Source organism: Tripterygium wilfordii, chromosome 2, assembly GCF_013401445.1.
Source record: "Tripterygium wilfordii isolate XIE 37 chromosome 2, ASM1340144v1, whole genome shotgun sequence".
In the NCBI taxonomy this organism is placed as follows: Eukaryota; Viridiplantae; Streptophyta; class Magnoliopsida; order Celastrales; family Celastraceae; genus Tripterygium; species Tripterygium wilfordii.
Window position 1 is genome coordinate 1,314,731 of NC_052233.1, and position 13,364 is coordinate 1,328,094.

Genomic DNA, 13,364 nt, shown 5'->3' on the forward strand with positions numbered 1-13,364 from the left:
TTTAAATTTTGTTTTGTTTTAAATTTTATTATTTATTCCATTTTTGAATAAATTTAAAATTTCTTTTGGAACTTCACACACATCCCATCTTGTTTAATCCGGATATGTTTGTTAAGAACATAAACCCCCACATCTGTTAGACAAATGTCTACCGAATGATTTATATGACAAAGCCAACTTCCTTACAATCATTTAGACTTTTTTCTAGGCTCAATAGGTTGGGTTTCGATCAGTTCTTAGAACAAAATTGTGACGGTAATCCAAAGTATCAACGGGAATTAGAACCCTGAACCGGACAATATGATTGATTGTATAGGGGTGTAGATTTTTCACAATGTTACACATTAACTCTTCTTATTTGATTTTGACAATTTAATTTGGTCCAATTACAATTTATCTACATCCCTAATTTTTTTTAATCGTGAATGCATTTTGATAGCCCAACGATATATAATTTTTGTCTGAAACAATTGTATTATGTTAAGTCCCACCTCGATAAGATGTGGGAACAACTCCTTGTTTATAAGGAGCAAGCCCACCCTTAACCACTAACAAGACATTTTCCTAGACTTGAGTGAAAAGTATATTTGTAATTGATTCTTATTTATTTCTTTCCATGTAGAGCAGAATTAGTCTAGGGTTGTTTGTCTGTATATATAGTTAGTCTCTTATACATGTAACTCACGCCATTATTCAATATCATAGCAAGACAATTGCTTTTGTCTACTGTTCATCTCATTCCTTCTTTTCATGCATCTGTCTTAAGCTTTTAACATGGAACCTGAGCCAGGTTCCATGTTAAAAGCTTAAGACAGATGAATGAAAGCAATGAATAATTCACGCCATTATTCAATATCATAGCAAGACAATTGCTTTTGCCTACTGTTCATCTCATTTCTTGCTTTCATTCATCAGTCTTAAGCTTTTAACGTGGTATGAAGTCAGGTTCCATGTTAAAAGCTTAAGACAGATGAATGAAAACAAGGAATGAGACGAACAGTAGTCAAAAGCAATTGTCTTACTATGATATTTAATAATGGCGTGAGTTACATGTACAAGAGACTAAGTGTATATACAAACAAACAATCCTAGACTAATTGTGCTGTACAAGAAAAGAAATAAATAAGAATCAACTACAAATATTTTTGACCTATTCTGTGTTTGTGTTTTACTAATTTTCTTTTTTAGTACTATGGGTTATAATTTATCTTTATGGTAGCTCGAACGCCTACGGACCTCATTTTTCTTACCTAATTTATTGGGTATATGAATATAATCAGGTCTATGACCTTGTTTAACTCCTTCCCAACTAGGTGGCTTAGCTTATAAGTCAATACAAAATTAACCTATGCAAAATTAATTGCAATTATCTTAAGCTATAAGAATATTTTCCTTTTGTAAGCATTAAGCTACTAGAATTTGTGTATACAAATGTAAGTTAAAATGTAGGCTTATGTGTAAAGGTTGTAACTTGTAAGTCAGGCTACTTGATTGACTGGCAGACAGCCGTCCACGGATTAAAGCAATAAAGCGTGTGAGGAAAAATCTGAAAAAGACCAAACAAGTCACAAGGAGAAGATAGTAAAGCTTAATTTGCAAGTAAGGTATCTCTTATTCTCTTTCACTTGATAGTAAAGCTTATAATTTGCAAGTTGGGGCGTAGGGCTCCATTTCTCTATTTCATTTGATGATAAGAAAAATATCCACTATTTTTTGTGACGATACGTGTGACACCTGGGTTTTACACTTGGCACCGGATGCCAAGCAGACATGCCACGGATCTGTTGACCAAGATACACCCAAAGTGTCGAATAGCACAAACGATACCCGAGAGCACCATCTTGAAAACCCTTAGGTGACTAAACACCTAAAGGAATCGATTGTTCTAAGGGAATTCAGTAGTGCTATGGATCCCAGCAATTGGGATCTCAGTTATCCCAGTTGCTGAGGTGTATGCACAAGATTTAATGTGCATGTGGAGCCATCACAAGCACATTAAATCTTGTGCATACACCTCAGTAACTGGGATAATTGGGATCCCAGTTGCTGGGATCTTTATCTTTCTCGAAGGGAATTAGACTCCCATTAGGAAAGGAAAAAAGAAGAAGATGCACTCCCAAAAAATTTTCTTAAGAATTAGGGAGGAAGATACATTTTCCTACCTAAATTGGAGTACCCAAAATCACATAAAAGGTGGCCTCCGCACCAAGTAATTCCAAATCGTATCTAACTTTCGTAAGTCATTACTTTTGATTACAAGCAAATGAGAGCTCCGAGCACGAGAACACTCTCAATTCCTGAATAATACATGTATTGATTTGAGCATCGAGAGGCAGCTCACTCTTCTCATATGCATGTCATCGAAGAATAGTCAAAGAATCGCTTCTTGACAATTAATCCGACCATCCTGATACGTTGAAAACGAAAGCAAGTTTTGAACGTCGTCATAGTCCTTTACTATTCCAAATTTACACACAGTGAATCAAAATACAACTTTTCAAATCTTCAATAAAGCACCCTATTTTTTTTTTCAAAATTTCAAATCCCACACCCAGAATAGGGTGATGGACAATACTTGCCAGCTATGTTATGGCTCTGGAATAGTGGAATTAATATCCCCTCTCACATGGTAAATTCAAGTGAGATTCAGGTTATGTATGCACCTAATCACAAGTCTCAACATTCAACAAAGTACTTTTAAAACATAATTACATGTGTTCAACAATATTTCCAATTTGAGTATACTATATATATATTCTGTACGGTTTAAGTGGAATATATCCTAATTAATTGCATAGGAGAAAATGTGAATGAATTCAGAGGGAAAATGTGAATTATTGCTAATTAATCCGAGTTACATTTTTTAATTTATCCGAATAATTAAATGCAATACAAACTCAACTAGGGAAGACTGAGTGCTCATTCATATATATCGATCTATCTCCAGAAGAAGTCTTGAACAGAATCTTGCCATGATAACACCAGCATCAACATGACCAGAATCCCTGCAAGCCCCCACGACGAGCTCCCAATCCGTAGCACCGACGAAGGATCCAGCGACGGAGCCAATGAATGTCCAGAAAACGATGAAGAAGAGGAGGAAGAAGTCGTTTTAATTGCAATTATAAGTCCAGCAAGAACAACAGGAAGAACAAAACCAGTATTGATCCATTTCGTCTCATAGAAACGCGTTCCGCTGTTGTTTCGAGTAACATACAACGGCGAAAGCACAATGGCAGAAGCCAGTGCCAGCACCATTGCTAACCCTCTATGTGGTGATGATGATGAATTGTGGCTTGCGTTGTATATATAGGCAGCCGCCATTGTTGGTGGACTTGGTTAAAATGTACCAAAGTTGGTTAGTTTTCTCTTGTAGTAGGAGAAGAACCAACTTCGATGGGTGAAGGCAAGAGAAATAGTGGTGGGATTTATACAAGGGAGAAGATGAAATTGGTGAAGGAATCTAGGTGGAAAGATTGTAATCCGACCAAAAAGAAGTCTTAAACAGCCGTCCAAAAAGCCAAAAGTGAAGAAAAAGGACTTGAATTGTATATGAATTATTAGGGATAACTTGAGAGAAGGGTGTGAACATATGTTAAAGAAGGAGAGGTAAAGAAAAAAATACGTATCCTAAGCTCATGAAGAATAGTATAAATATATAAGGCTTCCCATGTCACTAAAGCAATTTGTTGGTAGGGGCTACCAGTAATCATGTAAAATTCATGGGAGAAAACTAAGAGAACATTAAGGCCGGAGGGGGTACTGACCGAAAGGGCTCCGACGATCAAGTTATATGATGATTTCAAGTATTTTTTATAAGATAGATGGTATTAGAAAGAGTTACGAGTTTTTGAGTATATTTCTTTGGTCTTTTTTTTTTTGGGATCTCTCTTCCTATGGAATGAGAAGGCTTTTATAATCTTGGTCGCATAAGAAGGTGACGTGGAACCTCCCCCCTTTGTCAATCTTCCCCTTGAAGTGGATAGCGTATCCCTCAAGAATGCATCTCGTTTGAGATATAGTGACAAGATTTATGTCAGATTTTAGATTCTGAACCCAAAATAAGACTTTGTCCTAATGAGGATCTCAGGAACTGCTTGGCATAAGGCAATCGATCTGATGGACACTCTCCTTGATGGTTTTGTTGAAGAAGATTATATAAATCCTTTGGTAGAGAGGATAAGGTTGAGCGAACGATACTTGACATGACTTGATAGGTAGGACGGTGGGCAGTCAAAGATTTGTTGCCTTGGGTAGAGGGTTCATGCGTATGTACTGATAATAGTGAAGATTTGATTGAGATATTGACTTATTGAGTTGTTATGTCTGTGCTGGTCCGTGAGGACCAGGTCATGTTCTGATATGTTGGTAGTGGGCCTTTAGGAACCAATATTATAACTAAATGAGTTGGGCCGTGGTGTACTTGGTCAACAAAGCCCAAATGATTTTTACCATAACACTACTGTAGTTTGAACCATAACAAAGCCCAAATGGTTTTTTCTTCTTCTGCTTTTTTTCATCATAAACATCAAGAAAGCTCAACAACACAGTTGCAGATTTGTCAAGATCAAAGGATTTTTTTGGTTGAATTTTTGCAATTTTTCTAGGGCTCATGCCTGGTATGTCTTCTTTCCTCTCAATTTCAATTTTGGGTCATTTGTTCATACAGAGAATCGTCCCTGTCAAGTGTCGGCACAAAGCACAAATCCTCCTATTTTCATCTACTATATACTCTTGTACACGATTGTGCGGCTCCTTAGAAGACCCAATAAGTTTTTCATGACTGTGATTTAGTATTTACTCTAGATTGAAAGTTCATTGTTGTTCGTCAGCGAAAAAATTGGAGCTTTTTTAAAAAAAAATATTAAAGCGTTTATTAGTGTTTCATCTTATATAACTATGCTGTTTGGCTATTGGTTTGGGTGAAAGGATCCAGTGAAGAAATGGCGGAAGGAGAAAATTTGCCTAGAGATGCAAAGATTGTAAAATCCCTGCTGCAATCAATGGGTGTTGTGGAGTATGAGCCTCGTGTAATTCACCAGTTTCTGGAGCTGTGGTATCGTTACGTTGTTGATGTCCTGACAGATTCCCAAGTGTACTCGGAGCATGCCAGCAAGGCAGCTATTGATTGCGATGATGTCAAGCTTGCTATTCAATCTAGAGTCAATTTCAGCTTCTCGCAGCCTCCACCAAGAGAGGTAATATATCTGGGATTCCGAGCAATGTTAGTGCAATCTCATTCCTATTGATGCTAAGCTTTTGGTTGATTGTCCAAATACAAAATCAATAGTTGGTTTGAAAGAAAACTGGTTGAGAAGCACCATCGGTTCAAATAGCCACCCTTGCCCTAAGGACAGGAGTTTTAGTGGGAATTCCCATTAAGCTACAAAAATAATATATGTTTGTGTTTGTCTCTATATGTGCCTGTAAACTGCCAATACCAAGTTATGTATGTTGTGTTGATACTTCATTCTCGTTCACCTGCACGATCTGAGTAAAGAAACTTGATTCCCATCTTAGATTCTAGTTACTTGTTAAGTATCTGGGGAAGTACTTAAACCTCATGGATAAGTGCCCTTTACATTTTAAACTGCTAGGGGGAAAACATCTTATGGGAACAATATATTAAGGGAGTAATTTGACTACAAGTTGCTTCCTTCTGTTCTATCCACTTTCATCTTGTGATTGAATATATTGTTGCTCACACCTAGGAAATTTGACAGTTGATCTTGTTTTATAACTTCAGAAATTTGCTTTGCCCTATAAAATTCTCATCATATGCAAGATTTTTTTTCCTAAGAAGAAAAAAACGTATTCCTTCAAGTGGGTACTGCTCAAATATAAAAGCTATTTACAGGACATAAGCCTACTACTAAAAGAAAAAATATGTTTCACTAGGTGTTGCATTTGCAATTATGTACAAGAGGCTGTGGGATTGTTAACTAAATTGTGTTTGTTATATAGAAAATATGTTTCTGTTTGGCTTGTTTTCTCATAGTAATTTGGAATAATGTTTGTTTGCCTTGAATTATTAGAGTTTTTCTTAGCGCTGTCACATGAAGATTACTCGTGGATTTTTTCCCCTTTTTCTTAAGGTTCATGGGCACAAGTGAACATGTGACCTCATGGTAGAGTTTCAAAGGTGCAACCTAGAGGTCATAGGTTCAATTCCTCTCTCCACATATTATGTGCGGTAAGGTTTGCGTACATTCTGCATGTCCCCGCCCCCGCCCCCGCCCCCGCCCCCGCCCCCGCCCACTATGGGAGCCTTGTATATGAAAGTTGTTTACCTTTTTTACCTTAAGGTTCATGGGATGGAGGTGTATTTTTGTTTATGTCCACTTAGTGTCTAGATTAACATTTAGTGGGACTCATTTTACTCAGTCTTGATTGTGCATTACCTTCTTGTGAAAGACACATTATAATACCTGTAGTTACTAAGATGGGCTGCAGTCTGCATGCAACCTAAGCGGGAAAGGGAAAATGGCTGGAAAAATATAAAGGCCAAAAAACCTAATGAAAGAGCTTGATAAAAATTAATGTGGTAACAGCTAAGATGGATGAACTAGGCATAATAGAAGTGCATAAATCTACACTTTGACTCCAACAGTATGTGAAAAGTGAATTCTTCTATTTCTATATGCCTTGGAACTCCAACAGTATGGAAAAGGTTGTTATAGTGCATGTGTATATGCCATATACTTTCATGAGTAATTACCTGTATATGCCGTCTTAGAGTTTTGAAGTTTTGTAATATTTTTCAGGTTCTACTGGAGTTGGCTAGAAATAGGAATAAAATCCCATTACCAAAGACAATAGCTGGGCCTGGCATTCCACTTCCACCTGAAAAGGATACATTGATCAGCCCAAACTATCAACTTGCTATCCCAAAGAAGGAATCTGCCCAGGCAGCTGAAGAAACAGAAGATGAGGAAAGTGTTGATCCTAACCCCAGCCAAGAACAAAATGCAGATATGCCTAAGCAAAGAGTGTCATTTCCCCTTGTAAAACATCCCAAGTGATGGTTGGTTGGGAATACTGTGTAGTTGTTGGGCCTTGTTATCTGATCCATAGAGAATTATTGTCATCCTTATAATAAACCTAACTTGATAAAGCAAACCCTTAATCCTATCTTTAAATTACTTTGAGCTGCATCTCGGGCCTCTTACGTGTGCAGGCCCGTGGGCCTTGGGCTGAAGTGTGAATAGGCCAAAACTTTTCTCTAACCTCTATCTTCTACTTCTCCTAAAGACCTCCCCACCCGTCTACTTGTTGAGCCTCCTGGACTTATGGATAGATCACTGACAAGGTGAGAGGTGCGGGGGAGTTAAAATCTCACATTAATTGGTGAAGGTCAAACAATGTGATTTATAAATATGACCTATCATGATAGCACTTGAGATGTCTTTTAGAAAGACAAAACCATGAGTGTAAACAACACTCGAGCCGTCTACTTGTTGAGTCTCCCGGACTCATGGATAGACCACTGATAAGGTGAGAGGTGCGGGGAGTTAAAATCTCACATTAATTGGTGAAGGTCAAACAATGTGATTTATAAATATGACCCAACATGATAACACTTGAGATATCTTTTAGAAAGACAAAACTAGGCGTGTGAACAATACCTCAAGTGGTTTAGACCGACCAAAACTTTTCTCCCACCTCCTACTTCTCCCTACTTTCTTCAAATTATTACAGGAAGTTCTCTTTCCTTTGCAAAACTCTGACCAGGGTGGACTACATGTCCATGTCGAGTGTGTATATGGGTAGCTTTAGAAGTTCTTTGATTTGGCAGATAATTACTAAGAATAGCAATTCTGCATCATGAAGAAACTTTGAATGTACGTAACTGGGGGCAAAGCCTGCATATAAAAATCAATAGCCTGGCTCTTGGCGAATTCCATTTAATCACTGCATCTGAATAACAATCCATACAGTTGCACTGTACAAATACTAACACCTTATGTACAAGAAGAACTTACAATTAAATGGCATATATACTGTGTAAAATGGTGATCCGTCAGCGGTCAACTTCTCCTGCCAACCCTATTACTCGCAGCAGGAACTGTGGTAGTCAGGCCCCGGTTATACATTCGCTGGATTTCCTCTCTGTACTCTGTCAATGACTTGTCAGGCAAAGATGGAGTTAGCTCTACGACGTCCCCCATCTTCAGTCTGCACGTTACATCACTCACAGGTTCATGGTTAAGCCTGGGCCTTAATTCTTCCTTCACAGTGAACCCATATGAAGACCACCTTGAACTTCCCCGCCCAGTTCTTTCAAGCAGGTCCATCATTGTTGAGTTTGCAGGGAACTCCTGTACTGACATCTGCAAAATTCAGGCACATAAAATGTTTAGACCATATGAAAAAAAACTAAAATAAAGTTTCATCCCAAATGCACCAATAATCCGAGGTCATTGAAATTAATGGGAACAAGTCATCAGAAACAGCAGAAAGGAGAATGCAATGTTTATTTTGTTCCAACTAGATGGCACAAAAACATCATTTTGCTACGTAACACCAATCAATGTGCTACTCAGTACTATAAAACAAAATCGAGTTATTAAATCGAATCTGGCAAGAGCATGTTCAGTATTACTGTTTAGGGTAGACCACAGAATACCCATTTGGTTATCAGACAAGTTAATGAGTACACTAGCAATTCTCAACCATGGAGTACGAAGAAACATATAGGAACCATAAAATTAAAACAAACCTTGTGATTCTCTATCAGGATAACAAAGACTGGTCCATCCTGGCCGCACTGAGGCTTATAAGAAAATGGGCAATCATCTGAGTGAGTTGGGAATGTGCAGGGAGGCTTGATTGAATCATCGTAAACAATAGAAGGGTGGTCTTTGCTCATGGCTTCACAGTGCCAAGTGACCACCCATCGTGCCCACTCAACCATCTGAAGAATAAATGAAGAGTGCTCACAGTCACCTTCCTTGTATCTCCAGTGAGCTGCAAATCCAAACTCGGCTTGCAAATGCATCTCTCTGGTTCGAATTTGAACTTCAAGAGGAACCATGTCTTCGCCCATCACTACCGTGTGAAGAGATTGATACCTACAAAATAAAACAAGTTAGAGACAATGAATTAATCTTTAAAATATAATAAAATAAAATAAAATGCTTTACAGTCAATTATATACATACCCGTTGAACTTTGGGTGGTTTATATAATCCTTTAATTTTCCACATACTTCAGACCATAACTGATGAACAACATTCAAGGCTTTGTAGCAGTCTTCCTTATCATTAACAATCAACCGTATCCCATGTATATCATGAATCTCATCCATGGTCAGCTTCTTTCTGCAAAAAAATAAAGTTTTGTCACATAAATATATTTCACCACCCCAATAATATTCCATATGTCAGAATGATAATTGATACAAAAGATTTACTTACTTCATCCCAAAACTCAGTGAAGTAGTATTCAACATATCTCAAGAACTTGATAGTCAATACAGGGCACAGGCCATTACGTACAAAAGTTCAATATCAAAGGTCAACCTAGATTAGCTCTAAGATTCACGCCAGCATAAATATGGTCACATTCTTGGCTCAATTGAACTACTCAAAAGGCCCACATTCAAGAAAACTCTAGAATTTACACAAAATATTTGTGACTTAGATCCACATTCAAACTCATAATAAAATAAATACATTTCCCCAAAAAAAATGGGAGACCATTTGTGGCTGGATATGGCTGAAGAGGACCTGCCATTGACGCCAAAGTAATAGCCTAAGACTATACAAGCTTGTATACACAAAGGCTTCTCCTAAACTATGGGACTGCACAGTGCTTACCCGTGTATCTGGATCCACATGCATGCAGTGCTTGTGCAGTGTCCACACAAAAATGCACAGGAGAGAGAGAGAAAGGGTGGTTGGAGGAGAGGGAGATAGAGCACGTACTTCAACATTTTGCGGTAGATGCTATACAAGCTTTTATGCCGCCCTGACAACACATGGAACGAAATGGCTTCATCTTTGAGAGCCTGCTCTAATTTGTCTATTGCAGAACTAATCATAGCCTCATCACAGGAGTCCACAAGCCTAGAGGACAATTCTTTGTGCTCTTCTGGGTTGAGATGTTTAAAGCACAAATTTTCTAGCTGTACCTTCCATGTATAGATTCCCAATCGATTCGCCAATGGTGCAAATATCTCCAAAGTCTCTTTAGCAAACCTTTGCTGTTTGACCAATGGCAGTGCATCTAGAGTCATCATATTATGCAGTCGATCAGCCAATTTAATGAGGACAGCCCTGGCATCTGCCATTGCAAGGAACATGGTGTGCAAGCGATCTGCCTCTATAGTTTTAGATGCCGTATTATTCTCCCTTGCAAGCTTACTAAATTGGCTAAGTTTAGAAACCTGATTAAGCCAGTAAAACACCATTAGAAACTCCTAAAGATCAAAATTTACAAAACTAAAAAAAGCTTCAAATGCTTAGATGCTGCTAGATTTGCAAAACCATTTTATATTTTTTGTGTCCATTTTCCATTTTATTGCTTTCTGTGTTTTGAACCTGGCCTCAAAATGCCCAAAACGTCTATTTGATGTTTTGGGATTGTGAAGAGAGTAGACTCAAAACACTCAAAATGCATTGTGAAAACAACGCAAACCAATGACGTTTTTGTCATTTAACATGTTTTTGAAAACTCAAATTTTTTAAAAATTTAGAACCTAAAAACCCCATCAAAGCATACGTTACTGAAATCCTATTCATGGAAAATATCTTTCAATAACGGATATGGATGCCAAACAAGAAAGACATGTCAATTAGTTAGTGAACATATAAAAGAACTGGAAGGACAGTGGGGAAAGTTGGGATAGAAGAGACTATGAGTTTATGAAATGTCATCATCAAAGGAAAACGGATGGGAATATAGAACGATGAATACCCAGAATAACTGCAACTGGTGTGCTTGTGCTAGAAATGAGCAATATGTTCCACAAAGAAACTATAACAGTCACATGATTGGAAAATATTACTCTCAGAACTCAAAATCAGGTCTGAAAAACTGCAGCCCATGCCAAATTATTTAAAAAAGAAGCATTCCAAACATGATTATATTTGAAGCAAAAGACTGAGAATGCCTACGACCTATGAGCTAAGGATATAATGACATCCGAGCCTTTCATGACATAGCATTAAAATGATAGCTCCAATCGGATCACAATTACACACCATTAGCGCAGAAGAGTATTCATCAAGTATCTAGCACATTTGCAATTCACCATCATAATGTCAGAAACTCAACTATGACCCTAATTTCACCTCACAGTTAAAAGATACAAAATTTGTCATCATCCACAAGCAATGCAACTTTCAATTATAATTGTTTTACATTGGTCCAATCTGTAAGTACACTTTAAATCATAAAAATCACGTCTTACCCCTTCTACCAAGTCAGCAACCCCAGCTCCAAATGTCTTGAAAATGTAGTCACGGCTCAAAAAACAATCATCAAGAGTGTCGTGCAAAAGCCCTGCCGCAACTACTGTAGAGTCGGCACCAATCAATGCAAGCAACACCGCTGTTTCCACACAATGCTGCAAGTATGGACCTCCACTCACACGCATCTACAAAACGTACAACCAATCAATCCAAATCTTCAGAAACCATGTCACCAAATTTTTAAACAACACAAAATCAGATTCTATTACAATTTTACAATTCATATCTAATCTTACCTGTCCTCTGTGTGCCTTCTCCGCTGCATAGAATGCCTTGACTACAAAATCCTCGCAAAAGATTTTGTGCTTCAATTGCGCACCAAGGAGCAAATCCTTAGCATAGGGCTCTGAGTCACCCTCCATCAAACTATCCTCCATACTAAATCTCAATTCATCTACAGCAACAGCTGTCGATAAAGCTCCCACATCTAGGTCAGCACCACCGTGAACCTGAAGACTAGGGGAATCATAATCCGCATATGACCCTAATGCATTCCTAACAAACCCATTGAACAATCCACACGTTCCGGCCCCTCGAATTCTCACCGGAGGACTCCTCGAGACAGCAACCCCACTGCTACTACACGAAACCGGCCCTTGCAGAACCGAGACAGGGCTATTATCCTTTTTTAGAGAACCAGCACCAAAATTACTGGACGAATAGCAAAATGAGCTGCTCAGTTCTTTCAATTCATCACCTCTAAATGAACCCAATTCCTCCCCGGAGCCAGAAAAAGTCGACGGCAGCGCGTGTTTCACCGTGGTCGATGAGAAAAGGCATGAGAGGCCACCCATCACGGGTTTCTGCGAAGAGGATGCCGTGGATGATGCCGATGATGAAGATCTCGAATTCAAGTCGAAATCAGAACTCGCATGTGGATTGATCTGGCACGGGTGCGGTGCTGAGCAGAAGCTGCTCGGTGGACTTGCATACAGCGCAATTGTAGGGACCGTCATGGTTTGCCTCGATATAACCCAATTGGGGAACCAGATCACAGATGCACAGAAACCCAGAACAACTGAAATAGCTGGGATTAATCAAATATCAAAATTCAAAAGGCACCTACTTTCTGCAAACCCAATAAATTCCTTTGAAACCCAAAAAAATCTACGGGAAATTTGTACGATTTAATGAAGCAGCCAATTTGATTTCAGATCAAGATGGGCTTAAAAGGGAGGAGAGTTGAACTATAACAGCTACCTACAAAGAATTGAAGAGCAGAGTTCGTATAGATTTGCAGAAACTCGGAGTTGAATAACGTATTAAAGAAACCCTGATTTTTCACGAACTAACCCCTAATTTTTTTTATTTCTTTAAAAATAAAGGGTGAGACGTATCGAATAAGGAGAACGAGAGAGAAACAGAGCTTTCTTCTTCTTCCTTGATATTATGAGAATTCTCTTCTGGTCTGTGTAATTTATTGGATTGCTTCAGCGGCTAGACAAAGGACGAGGTGGATGTACATTTCTGTCCTTAGAATGGTAACAGAAACAAGTAAACAAACTGTGATAAATACTTAAAAATAGAATTATCAATTGTGGGTCTAGAGACTAGAGTGTCCAAGCACGATAGTTAAGGATCAGTATAATAATATATCTCATTTCTCAACTGAATTTTTTCCAGACTTCAAATCACCTTTATGCCATTTATCCAATATCCTAAGGTGCTGGATAGTATTTTCTTTGTCCTAATAAAAATGTTTGATACCCCCATTTATGATCTTCATTCTACTATCAATGCATGTGGAATATTATATGTTAAGTAGATTCTATATATGTATTTTTAAGAAATGTCAGTTGATATTTTATATATATTCAAAAGAGCTTTTGAAGGGTAGGATAATAATTAAAGTTCTAGGAATTGTGCCTCATATATATATATCAAAATATG

At 38.1% G+C, this 13,364-nt stretch overlaps 2 protein-coding genes across 4 annotated transcripts; one reads left to right on the forward strand and one right to left on the reverse strand.

Moving 5' to 3' along the window:
• Positions 1 to 4,467: 4,467 nt before the first annotated feature.
• LOC120008554 (transcription initiation factor TFIID subunit 9-like) lies at positions 4,468 to 7,119 on the forward strand. Of its 2 annotated transcripts, none has more exons than XM_038858931.1 (3): positions 4,468 to 4,619; positions 4,930 to 5,198; positions 6,765 to 7,119. In XM_038858931.1, exons 1-3 carry the CDS (start codon positions 4,613 to 4,615, stop codon positions 7,020 to 7,022), a joined length of 534 nt encoding a protein of 177 aa, XP_038714859.1. In that variant the 5' UTR covers positions 4,468 to 4,612; the 3' UTR covers positions 7,023 to 7,119. The 2 variants fall into 2 exon arrangements, with proteins under 2 accessions (XP_038714859.1, XP_038714867.1); XM_038858939.1 differs by having other exon boundaries at positions 4,485 to 4,619; positions 4,937 to 5,198.
• Positions 7,120 to 7,850: 731 nt separating this feature from the next.
• Positions 7,851 to 12,905, reverse strand: LOC120013539 (probable GTP diphosphokinase RSH2, chloroplastic). 2 transcript variants are annotated; one of them, XM_038865374.1, is made up of 6 exons: positions 11,711 to 12,905; positions 11,414 to 11,599; positions 9,819 to 10,387; positions 9,162 to 9,320; positions 8,720 to 9,071; positions 7,851 to 8,330 (listed from the first exon to the last, which is right to left on the reverse strand). In XM_038865374.1, the coding sequence occupies exons 1-6, from the start codon at positions 12,428 to 12,430 to the stop codon at positions 8,028 to 8,030; spliced, it is 2,289 nt and encodes a 762-aa protein (XP_038721302.1). In that variant the 5' UTR covers positions 12,431 to 12,905; the 3' UTR covers positions 7,851 to 8,027. The 2 variants fall into 2 exon arrangements, with proteins under 2 accessions (XP_038721302.1, XP_038721310.1); XM_038865382.1 differs by having other exon boundaries at positions 9,927 to 10,387; positions 11,711 to 12,898.
• Positions 12,906 to 13,364: the final 459 nt, after the last annotated feature.